The sequence below is a fragment of the Haemaphysalis longicornis genome, unplaced genomic scaffold (assembly GCF_048455015.1).
Source record: "Haemaphysalis longicornis isolate Haplotype H1 unplaced genomic scaffold, Haemaphysalis longicornis Haplotype H1 scaffold_12, whole genome shotgun sequence".
In the NCBI taxonomy this organism is placed as follows: domain Eukaryota; kingdom Metazoa; phylum Arthropoda; class Arachnida; order Ixodida; family Ixodidae; genus Haemaphysalis; species Haemaphysalis longicornis.
In genome coordinates, this window is record NW_027526225.1 from 111,306,672 (window position 1) to 111,333,575 (window position 26,904).

Consider the following 26,904-nt stretch of genomic DNA (forward strand, 5'->3'; position numbering starts at 1 on the left):
TTATAAACACGCATGCACACGCCTATACGATAAAACAGCCGACCCGATAAGCAATCTACATCAAACTGTGCCGAAAACATGAGACGCAACACAACCCCAAAATGATTACCACCCCCCTCTCATTAAGCACGTGTGTACATAATGCGAAGAGGGTGGTAATTATTTCGGTGTTGTGTAGCTTCTCATGTTTTCGGCACAGTTTGATGTAGATTACTTATCGGGTCGAATGTTTTATCGTATAGGCGGGTGCATGCCTGTTTGTAAATACGGCTCGTTTCTGTAATAAAAGTTCAGTTTGGAAGTCAGCGCTCTTCCTGTGTGCCTCAGCTTAAGTCTGTTTCTGTTGCGCTGTATTGTTAAGATGGATCACCGACTCGCCCAATACTACACTCTGCTTACCGAAGACACGCTACACTCTGGCATCTAGCGGCACTAGTAAGAAGAAACGGTGCATCGGAGCACAGCACGCGCGCAGCGAGCTGCGTGTAGTGCAGCTCAAGCGACAGCGGCGGGCAGGGGCGGTGTGGGCGGTGAAGCATCGCCGACCTCGTACTGGGCCCAGCTTTGCTGGCGATCCTTCTTCACAGAGTGGAAGGACGCTGAATTTTTCAGTTGCAACGCAGTCACTGCATACTTCCTCGCGGCAGAAGTAGCCCACCGGTCGTTATTTGTTTGTGCTTTCCTAGCGCAAGCCCTATCCCACATACAGTGAACCCTCGTTATAGCAAAGTCAGCTCATAAGTAGTGCCGCTTTATTCCAGGTTTTAAACCGTCCCAACCGTAGAGCTACAAGAGAACATCATCTCCGCTTATAAAAAATGAAATACCGCTAACAAAGTCAATTTTGTCCCAGGAACGTCGTCATGAGGACACGTATTCCAATGACTGATTTTCGATTGTGACCGAGGAACAAGCGTATCTGCTACTTTCGTTGCAAATGTTAGTTGGCTGGCGCCCCTGCCAAGTAAATGCCTCCCTTCTCTTTCCCGCTCACCTCTCATGCTGTTCCTCTCCCGTCTCGTTCCTCCCACGATAACACGCTAGAGGTTCGCTCAAGGAGGAAAAAAACGTTTTATTTGAGCCGACAAAAAAAAAAAAAAGAAGGTGGGTGGCCTCTTCTCAGTTCAGAAAGCCGCGAGCGGCTGCTGCTGCTCTAGCCCGGGAGGTCAGGCGTTCCTGAGTCCCGAGCTGAGAGCTGGTCAGCCCGCACTCCCACTGCTCCGGGGTGGGGGAAGGGAGGGGGTTCGGGTGGTCGGGTCAATTTAAATTTACCGCCGGGTGCCTCGATGCCAGCGCTGCCGTACGGCGGAGGCGCGCGTAAATCGAGGCACCATACTACAACGTTGATAGAACCACGTCGCCCTACTCCACGAGCGTTCCAAGCGGAACGTGGAACCTATCTAGTGGGACATTTCGTTACTGATGCCCTTCGATTTCTTGAATGCCGCCAGGAGCGCGGGCAACAGCAGGCGACGGTTTTCTGCAGTTGATGTTGTATTTCAATTGCTATGGCAAAAACCAAGCATCCATACACTTTTTAATAAAGGTACACTGCAAATATCACTTATGTATTGATTGTCTGCCTTATATTTGCGTAATGTCCTGTTCTCGTACAACAATGTTTGACAAATATGAGCATTGACATTGACATTTAGCTGTGACTATATAAGACAATTGCGCAGCTTCTGTTTCACTTTGGCCCGGTGGCTGAATCAAGTCACAGACAGACGAACAGACATACCAAAATTTCTGCGTTTGAGTAGTCTAAGAAAGACCATCGTCTTAAAAAAACCACCCTAGGCTTACCGGTGGGGGTGGACCACAGTCTACAGGAATGCAGGCAGGCACCGACGGGGCCCACAGCCGGCCCCAGCCGCACACAGCCGTATCACTCCCTTGAAGAACGTAGCCGTCTTGGCAGGAGAAGCCCACCTGGCTTCCCAGGGCCGTGTTCGAGTAAGAGAGGAGGGTGTGGGGTCCGGGTTTGGGCTCGGGGCAGACAGAGGGCACGCAGACCGGAGCCTTGGAAGGCGTCCACTGCGCCGCCGAATGACAGGTGCGAATCGCGGGCCCACGAAGCTCGAAACCTCGCGAGCACGTGACCTCGACGGTGCTGCCCAGCGTACGGTCCGTGCCAATGATCCTGAACGCAAAGGTAAATATTTAAAAAAATGAAGTATAACAGGTATGGTGACTGTTGTTGCATTTAGTGGGGCCACAATGACAAAATACAATTTTCAGCCGACGTTCAGGGTGTTTGTCATTTACAGGGTCGGTTTTTAAAGGCTTAGGTTGAATTGTCAAATGACACATTTTTAGGATATTTATACCCTGCAAGGGGTGTAGTGGCGCTAAACGTCTTGAAAGTAGCTTAAACAACCACTGAAACCGCGAAAGCTGGATTTACAGCTAGAGCAGAGACTGAAATGGGACGGTAGTTTGAGGTCCAGAAGACACACCAAGGATGATTTGCATCAAATATTGTTGTCCTGCGATCCTACCTCATAAGTCTTTTACGCCACATCCTTAATCCTGTCGAAGATGTTTGCTTGACGAATAATAAAGGTGCAAAATGGCCAAGGACACCAGAAGACGGAAACCATGAGCGCGGAGGCTTAAAGGTCACACGACGTCACAAGGAGGACATGTTTTCATGTAAAAATTTGTTTTTCCACGCTAGTAGTAGCTGTAAGTTGGCGGTGCGTTCGACATACCTGTTTTCTTGACTCTTTCTCGTTTTCGTGCCGTTATTGTTACTTAAGTTGGTTACGCCAACTAGTTTCAAACTTGGAGGCGTTAGTTGTGGCTTCTTATGATATGTTGATGTTTTCCTTTGTCCGTTTGCCATCTCGTACTTACAACGAGCAACTGTGGAGGTACGGATTTTTGGCTTTAGATTTTTAGGGTCTGCGTCACTGCAATACATTTTAACGACCATAAATTACTATGAAAAGAGAAAATTAGGTCAATGACGGCCCAGCACACGACCTAGCTAAAAAAACTGTGGTTGATTCCCCTGTCAATAAATCTCTAAAACACGAAAGTGAAATGTGCAGCGAAATCTGCAGCTGAGCATGATTTGCGGGTCGGTGGCTGTCTTGTGGGTGTGCTTGGCGAGCGACGTCTAGCTGGCGGGTCGCTTCGGCAAAGGTGTACTGGCGTCATTTCCGTGACGGATGTGACGTCAGTGAAACCTTGGTGTACCCCGCATAAAACACTTTCGTGTTAAAATATGATGATGATAAATTCTTTTATTAGGAAGGGGAGGACCGAAGGTCGCTGGAGGGGGAAGAGGGGGAATAGGGAGGGAGGTAGACACCCACTAAAGCACGCTCGCCAGGCCACTGGCAACGCCAAACTCGGCTAAGGTCACCAGGTGTTGAGGATGTTCGAGAATGTCCCTATGTAATGCTTCCATATTTGAATTTTGAAAAACACTATGGTTTAGTCTATGAAGATCAAAAGCGGAGCAGTGCAGAATAAGATGGTCCATGTTTGCTTCACACACAGTGTGGCAGAAGGTACATGTGCAGGGGGCAGCGGTGCCAATGCCCTTCTTCCGGTCAGCAAGTGTCTGCCATTTATGGATCATATGAGGTGTAGTGGCCGTGTTGGCAAGTACTTTGTAAATATAAAACCCAAAAAATGAACCACCCAAAGTATAACGTATTCCTTAGTACTAAAGGTTTCTTCCCCGCAAGAAGACCCTGCGTGCAGGGGTGCACCCTTTACAAGCCGCTTGCCTTGTTGTACTGTCGTCATTTACGTGACGGATATGACGTCATTGTCTTCGTGTATCCCGGAATAAAACACTTTCGTGTTAATGTAGCGGGATTAGCACTGCGATGATTCAGTGCAAGCATGACGTTTTGCTTTGCGTATACAGATGGTAAAACTGTAGACTGAAATTACATGTCCAGGCTTGAGTTTGAGTTTGAGTTTATTTCCTTGAAATGGTACATAAATTTTCTGCCTTTCTTTCTGCCGTTCTTTCTGCCTTGAACACCGCTTCTCGTAACATTAGTGCGTTGTGAGGAAGGTGACACAGGGAAGATTTTCAGCGTGTAAGCACGCGAAAGAGGCGCACACCAAACTCTGCATCATTCGGTGCCATCTGAAAGAACTGACTCTTGAATGTTACAGTCGAACCTCGTTATAACGAAGTAGTATCGGGACAGTAACTTAGTTCGTTACATTCGATATTCGTTGTAAAGGTAGAGTTAGAAATAGGCTCTATCCAGTCGGCAATCTAGCTCCCACAAAAACCGTTGATACAAACACGAAATATTTTAAGCTTGGAACCCACTATAAACAAGACAATCCTTATGTCATGCGCAATTAACTAGAACATGAAACGGGAAATTACAACAGGATAAAGTTTATCTGACAAAACAGGCCTGCGTCCTTATTTTTTTAAGAAATGATGTGATCTTCGTCTGGTGGATATTCACAGCACTGAGCAGGATGAAATTTTTCACAGTGTCCACGAACGAAAGGGCCCTTTCTACTCCAGCAGTTTCGGACTCCGGGAGTTTTTCCAAATAGCTTCTCGGTCTACTGGCCAATATTTCTTTGTTGTATCCGATATCGCGCGCAGTTCCCACGGTTTAAGTTTCGTTATAAAAAATAGCCTTCATTGAAATGAAGCATGACCAATCAAAGTTCGTATTTAGTTCGCTATAGCCGGTAATTCGCTATACAGTCAAATTTGATTATAACGAACCCGGATAGAGCGAATTATGCTATATATCGAACAAACCCAAATCCGTTACTAAAATGCATGCTAAACATATTACTGATAACGAAGTTCACACCGGATATATCGAAATCGGCGCGCCTACAATTTCCACCAAAATGCATGGGGTCTCGGAGCGGCGATTGAGATGTTGACAGTCGCATGGAGCGACGTGATGCCCCGCACACCTTCCGTAACTGTGTCCGACGCACGTGATTCACGACAGAGCCCATCCAGTCAGCCAATATTGCTTCGATATTGGATGACATAGACTTGAAGTGGTGCTAACGATGTCTCCGCCAAAAAGAAAGTGAAAACGAAAACCACCGCTCTATTGCGAAGTAGGCGGTTAAGGCTGAAAGTAGCTTTATTGCATGCAATAAATGGATTGTTTTGTGTAAGGTAATGGCATACTTTATGGGTTCGTTTCTCTATGTGAGATTGGCAGCGGGGGTGCGTGTATTGCGAAATCGTAACAAAAAAATTTGTTATAGACGGGTTCCGCTATATCAAACTATTGGATATATCGAACTAATCCCGGCGCATGTTATAGTTCGCTATAACCGGGTTTGACTGTATCAGTGTTCGTCATAACGACGTTCAACTGTAGAAGCAGAAGATATGATTTCTTAGCTTGCCTCCCGTTAGCGACCGCCGGGTGAGGGGGACACTGGAGCGGAATGCACGTTGGATCACTGCCACTCCAGGAGCCGTCGTACCTGCACCGCCTCAAATGGCTTCCCTGAAATGTGAAGCACGGAAATAGGTAAAAATATTTTAAAAAGTTGCTGCTCTTCGTGCTAGCTTTTTGCTAGACGTAGCACGGTGCCTTTGGTTCAGAAGTGGCCGAATGAAGAAGACCGACTTAAGCTTGTTTCGAACAGTTTAAACATATGTCAGCCCTGTACGCGTCACGAAGTCACGAACTAGCCATGCCGCCAACTACTGCAGTAGAACACTTCCCCACATCATGGGTCGGCTTGCAGCGGTGCACCGTTTACAGGGGAGGATACTCACGCCGCTCAGAACTTTCGGAGAGCGGGTGAAGGGAGTTTTAGGGGCGAAGCCCCTTACGCGCTAGGGCTATTGGTGTCTCATGTCCTCATGTCGTCGTCATAACCATAGTCTCATGTAGTCACGGTACTAAAACACCTAGACACTCGTTTACGCCTCGCGCTAGACCGTAACGCGTACTAAAAAAAAAAAAAAAAAAACACCGGGACACTCGCCTACGCCTCGCGCTAAAACGCTTCGTTACGCGTACTTAAAAAAAAAAAAACACGGGGACACTCATTTACGCTTCGCGCTAGAACGCTTCGTGCTTCAAAGACGCGAGGCTTTTACAGCAAAGCTGTGTACCTGTACCCCCCAACGGTTTCATCTTCGTTGGCAAAAACGCCAAGGCGCCAAGAATACACTTATACACTGCATGCTTCGCCCCGCCGCAGGTTTCACGTTAGTGGAGATGTCTCGGGATTTTTTTAGCGATAAAAACCACAGTAGCGACAAATTCTAGCGCTACCCAAACTGCCACAAATAATCATTTCAAGGAACGGTCGTAGAATGTAAAATGTAGACATCACGAAAGGTGACTTCTACATTTAAATCTAGTCGGAACAAAGAATGCAGTTTATTCCACTATGACAACGGTTTTTTGGGCTCTGTTACAAGGACTCACTTCCACACTCCAGAATTTTATGCGTTACGCAGCGCTTTCGCTACGCTGCGTATCAAAACGGTTACACTTCGGCACGGAGCTTAACCCTCCAACAAATGTCACATGCCTGCCTTCTCCTTTCGCACAGTGTCAGCGCCTCATTCCTGAGTACGCGGCATGCTGAAGTTTGGAATTAATCATAACAAAAAGAACGGCATCACACAATTACAGCAATGCGGTTCTCTAAATCAAGCCCGCTGGAAGCTGCGCGCCGTGCTCAGCAGCCAGTTAATTTTTTTTCCTTTGGTATACAGTGACCTGTTGCAGTGTTACAACGTATTGTAGTTCATTAGGCCCTCGTTATAATGAAGCCTTCTGGACAGCAAGATTTCTTTGCTATAGGCGATAATTTGTTAAAAGCGGGAGTGATTTGCTCTTTGTACATTTCAGTGGATATCATAAATACTAAAGTACACGTACACCGGAGCACTGGAATGTACTGCAGCCTAGAATTAACTATGTCATGCAGATGTTACGGTCCAGTTTACCGAGGCCACTAAACTGCCTTATTTCTGCAAACACAGATATTACTTCATTTCCCACTACTCAATTGCATCGCCATTTTTCTTCCTCGTAAGAAATTAGAGTATCTACTGAATCTGTTTGTTATCGTCAATATTATGCCGCGTTAGCCACTGTACATGTATACTCGTGAAAATTTTGGGCTTGTAAGATGTACTGCTCTTTTAATGAAAATCGTGTATTTGTCGGCTGTATTTCGCAATCACTTTCTTCTCTCTCTCTCTCTCTCTCTCTCTCTCTCTCTCTCTCTCTCTCTCTCTCTCTCTCTCTCTCTCTCTCTCTCTCTCTCTCTCTCTCTCTCTCTCTCTCTCTCTCTCTCTCTCTCTCTCTCTCTCTCTCTCTCTCTCTCTCTCTCTCTGTTTCCTTAGTTAGTGTCTTTGCTCCTGCTGTCTGGCGATGTGGATTTTAGGGCCAGTCAAGTTTCCTAATCGCAACTTTGCCCCCGAAATATTCCCCATAAAATTGTATTTGTTATATGGAAATAAAGTCATTTCATTAAAAACACTGTCTAATAAACCGCTATTTTGAGTTAAGAGATTTCGTTACATTAAGGGTTTATTGAATTTCTCGCACGGTGACAGTTGCCTCGTCGTTCTTGATAACATTAATGAATGTTACCGTTTTAGTAAGATTTCATCACTTGTAGAGACCTTGTATGAACCCTGGGAACCGTTTCAAGACCCCGGATTGGTAGCACGCCGCTTAGCACGGCCCATGCTAAGTGCACGCGCGTATGTGAAAATGGTTTCGTCAGACCGAGTTACGAATAGTGGAAGTAACCCGTTCTCACGAATAGCGTGTGGTTAGGGTGACAGAGGTAGGTAGCCGCTGCTCCGTAGTCCAGGCTCGGAGCCGTGACCTCGCCGTGCACCGGGTCCGCAGGCTTTGGGCACTGTACGGGCTCGCACCTCGCTTCCAGCGGTGACCACGTCCCGTTGGCGAGGCAGGTTAAGTCGGCTCCACCGGAAAGCGTGTAGCCGAGTTTGCAACGACACCTGCGGACCGCATTTACAAACAGTTTTTGTTTCAGTTTCAGCTTATTTTACATTTATTTTGGAACAAGAAAATAGAATGCAGGAATGAGGGCCAAAAAGCTGGTTGTAGCCAGCTTGGCGGCGATCCAGCTCCCTTTACAAAGCAACGTACCAGATAGCAAGGAATTCCGAATTTTTTACGTCATTAAAAGAACACCAAAAAGAAAAAAAAAGCAATGCGGATTTTTTCTCATCATTTAAGCATTCAGTGAAAAGGTCATGGCGCAGGACACTCGCAGTGCAATACAAACGAAAAAAGCCATCTTGTACATTGTTGCAACTAGTGTCACTAGATAAGATACAGAGTACGGTCACTGAGGCACGCAAGTGAGCAACAGGGGCCATTTTGGTGTTTATCAGTCTTGCCAGATTACTTCTTCTGCGGCCTCACTGGTAACTTTGACGAGGTCATTTGTAAACAACTCTGCAGATGTAAACAACACACAGCAGCGCGGCATATTCGGACACACTTCTGCCGCTGAAATGCTGCGAAGAGCGTCATATTTGTTTAGCGTTCGAAACGACGCCAGTCGCGCGCAGCCGCAGAGCAGTGAGGACAAGCTGACCATAGTTGACCGACCAAAACGCATAAACAATTAAATGGCGGTGCCCTTGAACCATCGCAGTGTAAACAAATGTCACGTGACACGAACTGACCAATGATAACGGTGGCGGCACGGAGCAATAGCAGAAAAAAAGTGCCGATCTTCTGTGACCATATTTAGTGACACTAGTTGTAACTCGTGTCACTAGATAAGATACAGTTACAGCTACGTAGCATTTAGCTAAGTGGCATCAACAGGGCATCACTTAGTGATTGCGCATTCGATGATTGAAATTGCATTTCTAGCGTGGCGATTAAACTATTCCGGCGAACATTTTTTAGCGGATGGTGCCCGTCTTTCACGGGTCACAAAGAGGCACCTCGTTGGAACATGAAACAAGAGCGTTATAATTACATTTTGTATAATGAGCATTGAGCCGTTTTCAAACGGAAGCTCCTGTTAACATAGCTCGTGATACACATCAAAGATTTTATTGGCTCACCCAGGCAGTAGTTGGTGAAATTCATTGTACTTGGAGGACATTGTTATTGGCATGCAGGTGAGTAGGACTGGGCAGATTGACTGGGTAACTATGCGAAGCGTTTCGTGTAAAACCGAAAACGAGGAAGCCACATTATTACGGCATGGGTTGCATTAAATTACCAAGAAAAGGAGTGCCTTGAAATCGGATGTTTTGTGAAGTCAGTTATCGAAAGGTGCGCAGCCGCAGAACAGAAGCAGTTAGTACAATACTGAGTCACGTAGGAGTATTATTCGCGCAATACTTAAACCGGTGGATGGTCGCACGTAATGACATGCTGCTTCGAAAGAAACAGCGTGGCTTAACGTGCTTGCCCGGCTTTGTACACCACTTCGCTTTTACAATATCTCGAATCGGTTGCGGACAGCTGTAGCCTGAAAGGAGTACTGACACGGAATTTCACAGCTGAGATAACTATATAAAATGCTTCCGTTTTATCAGGAGACATCTCCCAGCAAGTTTCAACAGCAACCGTTCGGCGCAACATATTTTAAATCCATTTTAATCTTCGCCCGCACGAGAAATCCCAGAGCGGGCCGACATGACATCATCTGCTACTTGTCCCAAACTGCCGACGTCGGGGCTCTCGTGATGAAGCCGACGCGCTGGCTGTGGTTGGCGCGCGCTGCTCCTGCGTTCGTACACGTCATGGTTGTGGGACTGACGTCATCATGCCCGGGCGCGTGGGGACGGTGAAGACCTCGGCCGGTCTGGCCGCGCGCGTGCGCTCGCTCGCGCGCGCATCCAGAGCGGCAGCGGCATGGCAAGAATGGTGACGTCACGTGATACTCCTGTCATGGCGGCCGCTCGGCGTTCGTTTTGTCGAAACCGAAACTGACACGAATAAACAACGCCGTAAATGAATGTTTACGCTTCGCTCGACCGTCTAATGTGTCATCCTATAATTAGTGGGCTGGTAGGCACACATAGCAGCGAAAAAAAAAAACGTAACACGAAAATTTCGTGTCAGTACTCCTTGAAGCTATGCAGCCAGACAATGTCATACAAAGATTCCACCGCCTTTTACTTTAAAGCCGAATAATCAAACAGCATTATTTGCGCCTTTCACACGGCTAATACGACAACTTCGAAAGCGATGAGAGAGCCACCAACCTCGCTACGTCGCCGAAAAACTGTTTCGATCCAACGTCGCATAGGACACCCGGCGCCAAGTCGGTTGGCTGCCCGCACGACACGCGTTCGCAGGCGGGCGCATCACTGGACCAAGTACCCTCTTCCGCATCGCACGACAGGGTCTTATTCCCTCTCAGCTCGTAGCCGTCGTCGCAAGAGTAGTTTACGGTAACGACGAGGCGTCCTCCGTCCACCGTTGAAAGCAACGCTCCGACCCCATTGGCAACGGTCAGGGGTTCCTGACAGCCGATCGGCTGGCACACTGCGTTCGGTGGCCGCCACTCTCCCTCGTCGGTGCAGACAACTTCCTGCTCTGGAAATGCGTATCCCTCGTCGCAGACGACGCTCAACCTGGCACCCGGCCGAAAGACGCTTTCGTTGCTGGCTGCCAGTATCCCGTTGACAACCTTGGGATAACCTGTACACGTGACGACTGAAATAACATGGGTTAAGCGTAAAAAAATACTGCGAAACTCTTGTACCTGCACTTGTTTTCGAAGCTCTAATTTTAAACGGAACTTACAAGAATCTGTGAATACTAACTGGCGTTATAGCTGATTCTGGGCGCGACCCTACGTGATGCACTAATATCGTAGTTCGGCTTCACCACAGCGCATTAGATGGATCAGTCTACGCAGAAACAATAAAGTTTCGGCAAGTTTCGATGTCGAGCATACGACTTGACTCAGAAGTTCGGTGTGCGCTGTGGTATCACTCAACGAACGTGTGACGTTCTGCATTGCCGGATGCCACAGCGCAGATCACATTTCTCAGTCAAATGTTTTGCACATTGCTGTCATTCGCAGGCTCTGATTTGTTGACGGCATGGATTTGAGCCTAGAGTGCACTGCGGTGACACTGAACCACGGGATTGTCCTCGAGTGTATACCATGCAAATATAGTGCAAACGCTTGCTGATGCTGCGTTCTTCAAAGCGAATGTACCGAACTGACGCGACCAATTGTAGAATAAAGCCATCTGGATGTCTCATCATAGGCGCACAGATACAACGCATCCGATGAAAACTTTTGTGTTAATTGCTGTCCGATAAGGCACACCTAGTCGCAACAGTTTTTTTTTTATTTTTTTATTTAGTACATACTGCCAGCCACCTCTTGGTGGCCAAGGCAGGAGTGATACACACTTACATACCTGCAGCGATGTAACACAGTACAGTTCACAATACAGATCTATGGTCAAAATAAAATGACCACATAACAGGCTTGCGTGGGACATGTATGTACTCGTGCTACAGGAGCGCCACAGGAGTGGTATCGAGATACAATCCAGATTTTGTTCACAACACGAAGTGGTGAAGCATGATAAGAGGAATCGAAACCTGCACATGTGACCAGACAACTTTTAGTACAGACCTATTTTGAACTTTTGTTTATGGTGGTTCGAACGTACCTTCACAACTTGGCGCGACTCCACTCCATTGGCCGTCCTCCTGGCAGTACCTCTGGGAGGAGCCAGAGATGCGGTATCCGCCCGTGCAGACGTAGGTAACCTTGCCGGAGTAGCGGAACACCGATCCCATGACGCTGCCGTTCGTTGGATAGGGCGGAATCCCGCACGCAACGCCTGAAAGGGTGTTTGAGTGCGCATCACAGCGGGCTGCGAGGTAGCCTGCTCTTTAGTTATCCTAACGCGAAATCTTTCCCCCACAGCCGGCTTAATCCGTCGCGTGATACAAGGTGACGAATAGAAGAGGTCAAGGACACACTTAAACTCTTCAGCTCCCCCTCAAAGCACAGGTCATCTCCCAATCCACCAACTCATCCACAACATTAGCGGATCATGACACTGCATTCACACGATGTCGAAATTAGAATTACGTGAAAATTTCGGGTGAGGACACTGAGGGGTGCGAGATTTCGTTAAACTTTGCTGCTAGACGCTTTTTTGTGATCTCCCGCTGGACATCCTCAGATATGACATATCCATAGCACAGATAGCTGCTTTGGGAACTGTCCAGTTCCTTCTCAGCGTTAGCAACGGGTAAGCCGTGGGGAAGGGTGGAGGAGACGCCGTGGTTGTTCGCTTACCGACGCACACCGGTATCGGGTGTGACCACTCTCCCGACGCCAGGCACCGGCGGGTGGTGGCTCGCTCAAGAGCGTGCCCCCGTTCGCAGCTGTAGGTTGCCACGGAACCCGTTGCGGTCGTCGAGTAGCTGGCGATGCCACGCAGAGGAGCTGGCGGAGGATGGCATCCTGTTGAGAAATAAACGTACCCAAAGAATTATACCGCTTCTTGTTTACATCTCTTCGTTTGTACCCGTGTGTACAAACTAGAACTGAACTCGTAGACACAAAAAATCCCGGGACATCTCCACTAACGTGAAACGTGGGGAGGGGCGAAGCATGCAGTGCATAAGTGTATTCTTGGCGCCTTGGCATTTTTTCCAACGGATATTAAACCGTTGGGGGTAGAGCTATACAGCTTTGCTGTAAAAGTCTCGTGTCTTTGAAGCACGAAGCGTTCCAGCGCGAGGCGTGAACGAGTGTCCCGGTGTTTTTTTAGTACGTGTTACGTACTAGCGCGAGGCGTAAACGAGTGCCTCGGTGCTTTAGTACCGTGACTACATGAGACGATGGTTACGACGACGACATGAGACGCCGACATCCCGAGCCCCTGAGGGGCTTTGGCTTTAAAATTTCCGGAGGGGGGCTGATTGATGGAGCAAACAACTCTCATATACTATACTGGGCTTTCGGAATAATTTTCCGCACCCGTGCGTACGTCTCGAAGATAAGTTTTAGTGCACGACGGAGTAGAAGAAGGACGGGCTTACTAAGATACAGCCTACCCTGATGCATGATGTTAACGGAATTAGCAGAAAGGGAAGGAGGGAGGAAGAGATAAAAATAGAATAAAATGCAAAACGACAGAAACGAAAAGAAAAAAAAGGCAAAAGATAGTGATGCGGGCGGAAAAGGGCGTAACAGTGGATAGAAGGTGACAGGAAACAAGGGAAAATACACGGGAAAGGAAAAGAAGTCGTGAAAGGAAGCAGGGGGAAAAAGGGAACCTAACATTCGTGTTCTCATATTAATAGATTTTAGAGCAAAGTTTCTATAGCTAGATCTATTTTCATGTCTATTCATATACTCGGAAACGTCGTCTTGGACTGCTTCAGTGTTTCATGGCGCAAGGAGCCATAGAGCTGCGTGAAAGTCTATAAACAACGAACCCTGGCAAAAGGCCCAGCTTGTCGCCGAAATGTGTCCGTGAAGGCGTTCCCGGAAGTCAGTCCACGCGACCACGTCGCCGTAGTACATTTCGCACTTTGTGAGAAGCGAGGCCACCTCGTCGATTTCTAGCACCGTACTCCAGACGTTCACCTGGGTCAGCTCCCCGGAGAACGACTCCGAGATGGAGAAACCCCCGCCACGTCGGTCCTGTTCCTGACCGAGGACGAGGCTGCCGTTTGCTGCAGGGACGGACGGAAAACGGGAAAAATGAAAAGAACGTGAGACAGTTCGCAGAGAAGTTAAGGCTGGTGTTTGAAGAGCTTTGCGGCACCAAATCCAAATAATTCCCTTTGCTTCAGGGACGGAAAGAAAGAAAGAAAGAAAGAAAGAAAGAAAGAAAGAAAGAAAGAAAGAAAGAATGAGATGGAGGCAATATAGTTCACACGAAAATCAAAGCTGGTGTTCGAGAGTGCTTCGTAGTAGCCTGTTGACTATATATTACTACTATGGGCCTCGCGAACAGAAAATCGAACGTTACATTTTAATATTGCGTAAATACGTAAATAAACGTATTCGTAGAAACAGCGCGAACAACACGAGACAAAAAGAAGAGGGCAACTAACAACTGATTTTTATTGCTTATGCCAGTGTTTTTTTATCCACGCATATGTCAAAAACAACAAAAAGAGAAGAAAAGAAATACTAAATTAGCGCGTGAACACTTGAGAGGGTGTGAGCGTCGCGTGATGATGACTCGACATTTTCTTTACGCGTTGATCTACTTGCGGGGCAAGAAGTACAACCAATACAACACACAATTCCGTTTAAAAAAACGCTAGAGCTTTTTCGAAACCAATTATTGATGAACGGGGTGGGGTTATGTGCTGCTTTTTTTTGCGTTTTTTTTTGCCTATGCGTATATAAAAACCACTGGCATAAGCAATAAAAATCAGTTGTTAGTCAGCGCTGTGTTTTCGCCCTCTTATTTTTTCCCCGTTGTATTTGCGCGGTTACTATGAAAATGTACGAACTCGCCAAATTGTCCGTATTAACGTAAATAAATAAAAAATAACAAAATATATTACGGCTCAAAAATTACTGTAATCTCATCGCAATGACAAATTTGGTAGCTGCCGGTCCAAGTTAGCGACAGATCAGAGAGGTATTCGTTTTCGACAGGTTCGCTTTGAATAAGGCCATTCAGTGCTCGGTTTTACCATCAAAAAGCTCTGGGTTTACTTCCTGGAAGGTCTAAATAACTGGAAGCATTTCACTGTACAGTAAGTCCGGCTCTGCGGTTGTTTAGGCGTCTCTGTAGACGTCTTGAACTGCTTTGTCCTTTGAGCATCCATTTTATCTGTGGGCTGTAATTGGCGCAGTCGACAGGATGACCTAACTGCGCATGCGCAGCGCAGTCCAACACATGTCCTGATTTTATCAAAGATTAAGATATGAAGATGTTTGTACAAAATACGCCATGGAAACGCCGCTTCTCACCCGGCTCCTAATGTCAGTGAGGGAATTGTCCCTACACCTATTCATGAAACATTTAACGCAGGATGAGTTGTGTGACAACCGATAACCTCCACGAGGAAGAGGTTATAATCCCGCTGCTCAACATTCTCCTCAGCGAGGAGCAAATATCAGCGATTAAAGCCCCCATGAATGGGCTGGGCATGTAATGCGAAGGCAAGATAACCGTTGGTCATCAAGGGCGACAGAGTGGTGCGCAGATGAGATCAAGAAGAAGTTTACGGGGATAAATTTGTCGCAGTTAGCACAGGACCGGGATAATTGGAGATCCATGGGAGAGGCCTTTGCCCTGCAGTGGGCGTACACATGATGATGATAATAATAATAATGATGATGATGATGATGAATGCGGCACATCATAACGTTTCGTGCGTGACATCAAACTGCCGATGGGAGTGCGTATAGCATGTTGCTGTTTCGTTTCGCATAGTTTACGCTTTTATAGCGTAAACTACAGGAACGTACGCACAGGTGAAGTGACAGCCGGGATTACAAGCGATAAGCCTAAAGGTAGGGATATACGATGTCATCGTTCAGGCAGTTATCATCGTTACGCCATGCGGTCAACACGTTGCCTTCGTTAACTGATTAGTTCGGCGATCGCTACTACGGGAGTACCTGGAACTTCGCAGCCCGTGGCCAAACCCGCGCCGCTGGCGGCCAGCTTTCCGTCCTTGAGGATGCTCCAGAGGCCGCCCTCGGAGCTCCAGGAGAAGCAGATGTGGTGCCAGTAGCCGTCGTTGGCGGCCACGTCCGTGATGACCTTCTCGCCGTTGACGTACAGCACGAAGCTGCCGAAAGTGGCGCATGCGCAGGAGGCCAATAAGGAATGGCTATGGGACAGTTGACAAAGCTTCCTAGCTCCATTTTTGATGTGATTACGTATATAAACTGCAAAAGGAGAGTTTGGGTACTAGTCTGCGAACAGAAATGCAACTATACCCCCGCGTGGTGCTGGAGAAATGCAGGCGTGGTCACAAGACTGTACGCGAGTTGGTAGCGGGGCGATACCGTTCAGTCTTTTGACCACGCCACGCAACCAACTCGCGTCCAGTCTTGTGACCACGCTTGAATTTCTCCAGCACCACGCGGGGGTAGATTTGCATTTCTGTTCGTAGAACTTGACCATCCCACAAAAATAGTCAGAACAAAACGTGCTGTCCGAAAAGAGCAACTTATTTTTAAAGTGTATTCCATGCCACTTCTTTTTAGGTGGATTGGAAACCTTGTTATGCCTGTGTTCCCATGTGTTGAGACTTTGTTGTAAGTTTTGACTTTTTTATTTTATATATCTTGCAGTGTATTTTGTGTTGACGTTGCTATTGTCTGCATTGTATTGTGTATTGTAGTGCATTGCACTGTATGTGTACGTGCATTTTTTGTTTTATCCATCCTGCTTGGACCGTTCAATTGGTCTATTTTATATAAAAATAAATAAATAAATAAATAAATAAATAAATAAATAAATAAATAAATAAATAAATAAATAAATAAATAAATAAATAAATAAATAAATAAATAAATAAATAAATAAATAAATAAATAAATAAATAAATAAATAAATAAATAAATAAATAAATAAATAAAAAAATAAATAAAAATTTAGCACAACTACGACGGGAGAGAAATCTGCTACTGATATCAGTGAGACATGCCTATGCTAATTTCAAGGGGAGAAAAAGAGAAAAGAGACCTCCCCTCCCATCCCTATCACCGGACAGAGTCACTCTTTCTTGATCAATCTTTGGAGGTTCAGCACGTGTCACTAACAGAGCATTTCTTAATTGCGAGGTCTTTCGTAAGGTATTCCCTCGGTTTAATTCATTGCATTATCTGTAATTTCTCTATGCATGTTTTTGTGTTGTTACGGCATCACGCTCAGGCACATCGTCAGGCTCAGGCCCACCCGCGTAGCAGCTGTCGCTGCAAAGCGTTTACCTGAGGCCGACCATAATCGAGCTGTTAAAGACGCGTGTTTTCTGCTGCGACAATGACAATAGCGCCGGGCGTGGTAAGGTCCTTTAAGTGCAGATCACTTTAGGGCCCGCCTAGTCGTCGTAGCTCGTTCGCTGTCACGCTGTCTAGCAACCGCCTCAATCAGGCGAAGTAGCGACATAACGGACCTAAACAGAGTCACACGGCGTAACGGCGTAACACAGGGTCATAACCGTTCAAAACTCCTGAACTGCAGGCACTTGCCATACATCTACCAATTATTGAGCGCAGAGAAAACTGCAGGTACATTTGAGGCAAAATCTGTGTATATAACTGGCAGCCCCCGCATTCATTTAGTTAGGAACGCTCGTTGGGTTGGTTTTTACGATAGTAAGCGAAAAAAGTGGTCGCCGAAGACACACGTTCGAAACTGCGCAGTAAGGCTTCGGCACGTGTTAGATGAAAGCAAGATTGATTGATTAATTGGCTGTTTATTGGAGGAGGTCATAAGACCCTGAAGGGAATGGGGGAGAGTGGGAAAAGGGGAAAAAATATGAAAATAAAAGTAATCGATAACACATTTGCACTTTTTGTCCCATTAGAAAGGCAGTTCGCACTTGTCACAGAATCACTGACCCATACAGGGATGAGTCAATCACGAATCAAACTGGTTTATAGAGACCATTCTGGAGAGAGAATTCTACAATTGCCTCTAATACAGAGGGATTAGCACGCATTTGGCTAATATGGTCCTGTTCATCACACGGGATGGAGTGTAGTGTTAAAAGTTCCGATCGTCCTTGTGAAAAGGCAGAGCACATCTAGATACGCTGGTAAAGATTGAAAATGACTGATTCCCCACAAAATATGCACTTTGGAGTATATTCTGTACGAGGATAGGTCCATTTAAAGAGAATGTCGGGGGTATATGCACAGTTTGTGTATATCTTGTTTGCAATAACTTCTCCTTTTCTCGGAATTCTGGGTGCCCTTTAAAGCATCCAAAAGAATCGCCCGTCACTTCCTCAAACCAAACTACGCGTTATCACAGACTCCCACGTGGCACTTCGTGAATTAAATCGTTATTTCACCCCAAACGCAACTGCCACTACTATACTGAGAAAGATTCAGGAGCTACGGCAAGAATTCGTATCCGTTCGTTTAGGTTGGACCCCGGCGCACACCGAGGGTGACACAGGGAACCAGTTAGCCCACATGGCTGCCCGCGAGAGTCTCTCACATCCTCCCATGGTTTCTTCTGACCCACCCCCACAGGACGCGACCTGGCCTGAAAACTACCGCAAAGGAAAGATCCTTAGTCGTCAGCGCCTTCAAGAATCTTCCCCTGTGGGTTTCCTCCAACCTTCTTGGTTTCCTCACACCTCTAAAACGTCTCCCCAGATGAAAGCAAGCACAAAAAAATTAAATGCGTTCCACTCAACGTCAGATCCGCCGGAAGGGCAGCGTAGATTTGCCATAATTCACTGTGGCGCCGCTATTTGCTTACTGCCACCACCCATCACGCTCTTCGCAGCCGTGTATCACTCCTCTCCTAATGAATTGAACAAAGGTTTGTCCAACGCACTTCGAATTTCTCGCCTTCGCAGTGCTCGCGCGCCTCTACCTGAAACAGCGCCAGTGGGAGTTCGGTTATTTTTGGGCTTGCTTTTCATCCCGCACGTGCCGGCGCCTTAGTGCGCAGTTTGGAACGTGCCATTTTTTTCTTGCACTGCTACTTTTTTCGCTTACTATCGTAAAACAAACCCCAACGAGCGTTCCTAACTAAATGAACGCGTGGGAGCGGGGGCTTCAGGTTGATTACGTATATTTTGCCTCAAATGTGCCTGCAGTTTTCTTTGCGATAAACAACTGAGCGCCAGCGGTTCGCGAGATTAGAACGGTCATGACTATATAAACCGGTTGTTTTTCGAAGCCTTTGTGTTGTGCACTTTCAGTACCTATGTGGGTTATAATAAATTCTCTTTTCTCTGCTTGGGTCCGTTATCTCGCTGCGCCACCTGATTCCGGCAGTCGCTTGACATCGAGCAGCGTAACAGCGAGCGAGCTACGACGACAAGGCGAGCCTTTAAAGTGCTCTGAACAGAACTCGCGCTGTCCCAGGCGGAAGGCGCGCTAGTACTTCGAAGGCGGGAAACTTGAATTGTGTTAGACAGACGTTTGTTCAATTCACCAACAGAGGAGTGAGACAAGGAGGGGAAGAGCTCATGAGCGGTGGTAGCAATGAGCGGATATAGGCGCCACAGTCTCTCGGGTGAATAGCTGCCCTGCACTTCCGACAGCTTTCGCGTTGACTGGAGCTGCTTTAACTTTTTCTACGACGCAGCTGCACCGCAAGGTTCCCCGGTGCTTCTCAGTTTCGGCATCACGTTCGGGCAGGAACAGCTCATTAGCTGCTACTGCTAAAAAAAGGTATGTTTGTCCTCGTTCTGTATAGCGAATCAAAAGAATGAATACTTGTGAAGAAGTTCATTAAGAACATACTCAGCACACATGTCAGAAAGCTGAAGGGTGTAGGCCTCATTCCCTGCCGTCGAAATACTGTCGTCTGAAGGGGCCTTTTTAGGGGCGAAGCCCCTTAGGGGCTGGGGCTGTTGGCGTCTCCTGTCGTCGTCGTCGTAATCGTCGTCTCATGTAGCCACGGCACTAAAACACCGGGAAAGTAGTTTACGTCTCGTGCTAGAACGTAACGCGTACTAAAAAACTACCGCTACACTGGTTTACGCCTCGCGCCAGAGAGCTTCGTGCTTCAAAGACAAGAGATTTTTACCGCAAAGCTGTATATCTCTACGCCCCAACGGTTTCATTTCCGTTGGCAAAAACGCCAAGGCGCCAGGAACACACTTATACCCTGCATGCTTTGCCCTTCCCCAGGTCTCGAGTTAGGGGAGATGGTCCGGGATGTTTAGTAGTACAAACAATAATATTATATTAGTATTAATATTGTTACTACTATTACCACCAAAAAGGAATTTTATAAGTAGGTAAAACCCACGAAAGTCGCTTTCCGCACCCTACTGTACCGTTCGGCACCGTAGTGTCCTGCACGGTATTGTCAGTACCGTACTGAACTGTGCTATGTCATACTGTATACTGCTCCGCATTATACTGTGCCGCAACTACACTGTTACACGCTGGACTGTACTGTACTCTTGTACAACTTTGGGCTGGATATTATCCAATGATTGTTTTCTGTCGGAAAGAGTCTAGTTTTCATCAAAACGAACGAGCACTGCGCGGCAGCGCAATGGCGTACGAGCGATACGCAACTCTGCGCTCGCCGTGGTTAAAGCCCGGATCCTACCCGCTGTAGTCTGTCAAGGTGAGCATGTTGTCGACGTCGTCGGTGGCGTAGGAAAAGGGCGTCCCGTAGTTGTACTTGTCCGTCGTCGTGATCCACATGCAGGCGGTGAGTTGCCGCAGGGGCTTCCTCAGTGCCCGAACGGATGCCCTGTCGAACACGTTCGTCCCGGAAAAGTGCAGCTTGAAACGGGGGTCCGGCTCTGCGGTGGTTAAAATTGTTGAAATTACCCGCGAAGTACGACTGAAGTGAGCATTCATGCTCCTCCCCCTCCCCCTTCCCCCTATTACATATCACAGTACGTCTAAAAGTGGGCTTTTCATTCCGTACTACAGTGCGTTTTTCTTTTGTAAATTTAGGAGTGAATATCCCCGCTTGCGACAATCTCAATGCCTTCTACATTGCCTGCGGTTTTTCTCACATTTAAGAAACACGTTATTTGCAGACCTACCCACCGCGGTTGCTCAGTGGCTATGGCGTTGTGCTGCTGAGCTCGAGGACGCGGGTTCGATTACCGGCCGCGGCGGCCGCTTTTCTGATGGAGGCGAAAAGCAAAAACTCCCGCGTGTACGAGATTGCGGCGCACGTTGAAGATCCCCAGGTGGTAAAAATTAATTCGGAGCCTTCCACCACGGCGCACCTCATCGCCTGCGTTGCGTCGGCGCTTTAAAACCTACAATCAATCAATTGATCAATCAATCAATCAATCAATCAATCAATCAATCAATCAATCAATCAATTGCAGACCTACTTATATCTGTCACGAGCGAAGTTTTTGTGCTCTTAAAAGGGACTCACCTGTTAAAATTCCTGTGGGACTGACTGCTTCATGACCCACGGGCTTAAGCACCATCGTGCACCAATACGAAAAACTTTACACATACATATCAATGTTCACAACGGCCGGATTTGCTGATTTTAGAGATATGTCACTTCTGTACTAAAGTAAAAAAATTGGGCCCATCTCCCCGCGAGGGGGACTCGAGTAAATGCGTCGCATAGGGGGTGGGTGTATTGCGTTAACGTTTAGTGTTTGGGGAGTTGGTGGTAGTGAATGCGTTGTATCAGCAGCTTCTTGACGTAGTTTGAATGAGTCAAGGATATAAGGTGCGTTCGTAGCCTTCCAATCTGTGTCGGCTTTGTGGCGCAGTGGGTAGAGCACCATGTACATTGCGTTCCGCCCGCAGGGTCGAGGGATCGAAACCAGGCGCCGGATGGTATTATTTTTATAGTGTAGGGGGAGGGGTGCGGACTACGACTACGGACGTCAACGCGGGTGACATCGTGAGTTACTGAAATGCTCTGCATTTAAAAAAATAAATCTCTTCTTGCTAGACAGCTAGCGCCATCTAGTTAAAACTGGATAAACCAAAATGCGTTTCTCGTTTATTTTTTATCTCAACGAAGAAGTAATATATTTCTAAAAGAAGCAAACCAGGTCGTTAGGGACATCTCTATGAATATGCCAAACCTTTTGTATCGGTACACGATGCTTTTAATGTCCCGTGGATCATGAACAGTACCTCCGATAGGATTGTGATCAGGTGAGTTCCCCTTAAAGAAGGAAACATCTTATCTTTGGGACAAGGTATTTAAGCCTGAACGACATTGTGAAGCCGTGATGGTGAAACCGCCCACACAAAACGTTCCGCCTTCCCAAACACTTGGCGAATTGTCGCAGCTGCGAAAGTTGGTTGCTCTGCCGCACCAGCGGCGTTGCGGCACCTATTCGCACGTAAACTCGCGCCATGTAGTGCGGAGTGCGGAGTTTGACGAGATGCGAAACGATGTAAAGCTTTTCTGCAGAGCGTTCAGTCAAGACAGCTTTGCGAGCTAGCTTCACTTTGAAAATTTGTGAGGCGGCACAGTGTAGCGGGCTTGTTTTCCTTTATTAAACGTGCCAACGGTGCGAACTTCACGGTTGCAAGCGTGCGGGCGATTTTGGCACTGTGTTATTTCGCTAGCCATGTTTCCCAGTAGCAACAATGAAAACAAAAAAGCCACCTTTTGTTTTGAAATGTGATGCATTTTTGTTGGGGTAAGCGTGTTGATAGATTGTAGGGTTTAATGCGCCGACGCAACGCAGACGATGAGGTATGCCGCAGTGGAGGGCTCCGGATTAATTTCGACCACCGGTGGATCTTTAACGTGCGCCGAAATCTCGTACACACGGGCATTTTTGCTATTCGCCTCCATCAGAAAAGCGGCCGCCGCGGCCAGGAAACGAACCCGCGAGGGGTAAGGGTGTTATTGTGGGAAGTGAGACACCCATTTCGGCCCTGTTTACCCTGTGTAACAATAAGAAAAGTGCTAATCGTCGGTGTTGGCGTTCGATGGGCAGATCAGACCTCTGCGCAATGTAGGCGAGCTTCGAGGTGCACGAAAATTAGCAGTGCATTGCCAAGGAATGCACCTTCGCTGCATCGGCTATGACGTCTTGCATGCTCACAGGCAACGCTGCGTGCTGACATTTCGTTCTGACGTTGCGCTTTTGTGCCTAGGTGTCCTAAGTAAAAAAAAAATGGCAGGATGGTGGTGCATCAGAGTATACGGCTTCTCACGCATACTTCCGTATGGTCCGCCTTTTGATTCCTGTACCGTCCTCCTCTCTCACAGCCTTTTAATTGTTATCATTATTGCGCGGCCGCTTTTCTGATGGAGGAGAAAAGCGAAAATGCTCGTGTGTTCGAGGTTTCGGTGCACGTTGAAGATCCCCGGGTGGTCAAAATTAATCCGGAGCCTTCCACTACGGCGCTCCTCAATGCCAACTTGTAGCTTCGGCGCGTGAAACCTTATAATCAATAGTTATGTTATTGCACACTCGAAGCGCTCATTTTGTGACGGTCACTTGTTTCCAATTCGTTCGGTTCTCGTGGTCAAATCCTGTGAGAGCCCCGATTGCGCAACAACCAAAGCAAGCGAACTTCTGTCAGAAGTCTCATTTTTAGGGGCGCGGTTGATAAATGCGTGGACCTTATCGCAATCATGACTACAGTAAAGTCCGCGACCAGTTTTCTTTGCTTAGCTGAGCGAGTCGGTAGCAGATTACCTCACCTGCTTCACAAAGCCTGCCGGTAAGATTAGGTGGGCAAATACACTCGAAACTTCCCGGCAGGTTAACACAGGTAGAGCCCACGTTGCAAGGCACGGACGCGCATTCATCGATGTCCTCTTCGCAGTGTTGGCCTTGGTATCCCGGTCGGCAGACGCACCTGCAATGTCACAAAAAAAATGTACTTTAGGATGCTTGGCCATAAACTGCAGGTAAAATAACAAAAGGAGCGTAGAAACGAAATACAAGCGCCGTTCCAAAAGTCGAAAATAACCTACAGAAATTACAGGAATGGCGGTGTGCTCTTCGTAAGCAAACGATGGCTTCGTTGCCGCACGTTCTCGTAAGTAGGTATTCTGGAGACAGATACATCTCACCTGCCCCGTTGTTTTATCACGAAAGTGTTTTATTCCCGGATACACCAAGATTTTGGTGACCTCATATCCGTCACGGAAGTGACGCCAGTGCAAAGAAGCAAGTGGCCTGTAAAGGTTGCACCCCTGCACACTGGCTCTTCTTGCGGGGAAGCAACCTTTAGTATGAAAGGGCATGTTATATACAGGGTTGTTCATTTTCGGGTTTAATATTTTAACACGAAAGTGTTTTATACCGCGTACGAGTACCCGTGAGGGCTAATGAGTTTGAGTAAAGATGAGTGCGATTACAAATGAGTATGTGATGAGTGAGTACGAGTAATTTCAGTAGAGACGAGCTTTTTGAGATTGAGTGAGTACAGCGTGAAGGAAAAATAATGTGATTGAGTTTGAGTGAACTATTTCTGTTTTGTCGATCTTTGGTCCAGGCTAAGGAAATGATAAACTAAGGGGCACGCACCGGTAGTGCGATCCCATGTTGATGCATGTCGCGCCGTTGACGCAGCCGTTCCCTCTGCAGGCGTCCAGCTCCGTCTCGCAATAGCGTCCCGCAAAGGACGCCGGACAGACACAGCTGAAGTTGCCCTCTTGGTCGAGGCACGTTCCGCCGTTCATGCACGGGAAGCTGGCGCATTCGTCTTGGTCCACGCTGCACGTCGACCCTGCCAGGAACGTTGACGGGAGAAGGAAAATATTTAGAGGTATTTCTGGGCTATACATCCGAGCAAGCGCTTATTTACAAAGATATCCGATATCTTTGTTGCAGCTGTCCGTAATGTGTGGCGTGTAACGCGTTAAATACACCAAGAAAATGCCGAGCGCTCGTGAGCGCTTTCCTCGCGGCGACTGCCGAGCGTCCCCGGCTCGCGCAGCGGCTTTAGCAAAAAAAAAAAACGGCGACAACCATGCGGAGCGCCTCGCGTTGCCTAGCAACCAAAAACGCCACAGCTGGCGCAACGTCTCGACGTGACTCCAGGAACACCGCGCATGCGTCATGCACGTACGCGCCACCGCTGCGCCCCAGTGTCAAGTGCTACCGCTCATGTAATGCTTGGCATGAGGAACACGACGATATCGATGCATATGACGATGAATACTACAAGCGCGGTGCAAAGCGGCGAACGAAAGTGTAAACAAACAATTTCAAACTTTTACAAATGCGTGGTGATGTGTCCTTCACTCTTCACGAAGAAAGATTTCCTGGAGCTTCGGTATGGTTCAAGTCTTGCGCGACTTAGTGCATTTCACGATGGGTCCCGCACAAAATCAGCAAAGTTCATGTGACATCTTTATTGGCAGACATCTTTATACCATCACCGGGAACTACTTCAACGTCTCCGTGACGGCTTTCTGTGGCGATGTTTTGACCTCGCTTACCTCCTTCGTTGTCCCCGTTACATCTGCTATAAACCCGGTCACGCTAGGCACCCAACACGATTGCTGAGGTCAATTGCATCGCTGCTGATTTCGAAAGAGCGCAGGTCAGACAGCCTTTAGGTGATTCCACAAACTGCGTTATGTCCTCAAGGCTATATACAACTTGGATAATTGATGGCACAGCCACTTTGAAGTCAGCATGAATGTATTCGCGAAAAGGTTAGCTTTGCCGCAAAGCATATTCTGAGGACCGAGACATAAACAGGACCGAGACCTTGAGGACCGAGACATAAACAGCTCCGCCGTAATTTCTTTTTGAAGTTTGGGGCGGGGGGGGGGGGGGGGAGCTTTAGAGTCTGCTTACGTGTTTTAAGGGGAAAGCCCGGCGTAATATTGTGATGGATACGTTTTATATACACGTTCATTTGTCAGCACAGCAGCCATGATATTTTACCATCCTTAATTTGCCTTAATCTATGTTAATTGATTTTGATTCACCTTAATCCATCTTGAACAGTTCAATTCATTGTAATCGATTTTAGTCGATCCTAACCCCACCTTAATCAGTCTAAGCCCACCTTACGAGTCATTACCATCAACCACTAATCTATTAATGCATCTTATTTCGTTTTAATTCAAATTAATCAGTCTTAATTCATCTTAATCTACCTTTATCCCAAATTATTCCAGCTTGCTAACCATTACGATCAATCACCGATCAATAATTTCTTAGCATTGGTGATTACCACTCATATCTTATACACAGCTGGCATGCGTGTTTGCTTGTTGGCTTTCTGGGGCCACGGGTTTTTTTTTACCGTTCGTGTCGTCGCCGGGTGTCATTCGAGGTCACATTACAATGGGACATACGAGGATTTCGCCGCAATACTCACCTCCGAAACCTTGCGCGCAGCCACAGGCAAAGCTGCCGACCGTGTTGAGACAGGTGCCGTTGTGTTGGCACGGCGACGACGCGCACTCGTCCACGTCCTGCGTGCAGTCGGTGCCCGTCCTACCGGGAGGGCACTCGCAGCGGTAGCCGTCGGCTTCCTCCCTGCACGTCCCTCCGAAATGGCAGGGCCTTTGGGAGCAGTGGCTCAGCCTGCGCTCGCAGTACGGGCCTGCGGGTTGGCGGGAAAATACGAGCGCTGTAAGATGCGCACGCTACGCCGTGCGTCAGTTTAACACGAAAGTGCTTTATTTCCGGATACACGAAGATTTCGCTGACGTCATATCCGTCACGGAAGTGACGCCATTACAGCGGTGCGAGTGGCCTGTAAAGGGTGCACCCCTGCACACAGGGTCTTCTTTCGGGGAAGCAACCTTTAGTACTGAAGAGTATGTTATACTTAGGGCGGTTCGTTTTCGTGTTTTATGTTTTAACACGAAAATGTTTTATACCGCGATACCCCAAGATTTCACTCGCGTCATATCTTCCACGGAAGTGACGCTAGTACACCTTTGCCGAAGTGACCCGCCAGCAGGACGTCGCTCGCCAAGCGCACCCGCGAGACAGCCGCCGACCCCCAAATCACGCTCAGCTGCAGATTTCGCTGCACATTTCACTTTCGTGTCTTATCGATTCCTATGACAGAGGAATCAAACGCAGTTTTTTTTTCTGTTACGGAGCAATCAAGATTGAAAAGCTCGTGTTCTAACAGAGCTCAGGGATGACACTGGATACTATTCTATTACAATTTAAGGAATCCGAACTCTGGTTGTTTTCGCCGGTTAATTAGTCCGCTTAAGGTGGGTTGATCGATCTGTCAGACAATAAAATGTTTCCTGATTGATTGGTAGAATTGTCATTTGATTGGAAATAAATAAATAAATAAATAAATAAATAAATAAATAAGTAAATAAATAAATAAATAAGTAAATAAATAAAT

The 26,904-nt window shown here is 47.3% G+C and overlaps 1 protein-coding gene across 1 annotated transcript in view; it reads right to left on the bottom strand.

The window, feature by feature from the left end:
• LOC144163254 (sushi, von Willebrand factor type A, EGF and pentraxin domain-containing protein 1-like) overlaps window positions 1-26,904 on the bottom strand; it is a 65,342-nt gene that overhangs the window by 12,007 nt on the left and 26,431 nt on the right. The window contains exons 18-29 of the mRNA XM_077694128.1: window positions 25,909-26,136; window positions 24,099-24,300; window positions 23,267-23,424; window positions 20,216-20,414; window positions 15,577-15,749; window positions 13,425-13,664; window positions 12,277-12,444; window positions 11,639-11,812; window positions 10,208-10,661; window positions 7,765-7,969; window positions 5,374-5,477; window positions 1,807-2,143 (exon numbers count right to left, since the gene is read on the bottom strand). Coding sequence (XP_077550254.1) covers window positions 1,807-2,143; window positions 5,374-5,477; window positions 7,765-7,969; window positions 10,208-10,661; window positions 11,639-11,812; window positions 12,277-12,444; window positions 13,425-13,664; window positions 15,577-15,749; window positions 20,216-20,414; window positions 23,267-23,424; window positions 24,099-24,300; window positions 25,909-26,136 — 2,642 coding nt within the window. The remainder of the gene's footprint in view (window positions 1-1,806; window positions 2,144-5,373; window positions 5,478-7,764; window positions 7,970-10,207; window positions 10,662-11,638; window positions 11,813-12,276; window positions 12,445-13,424; window positions 13,665-15,576; window positions 15,750-20,215; window positions 20,415-23,266; window positions 23,425-24,098; window positions 24,301-25,908; window positions 26,137-26,904) is intronic.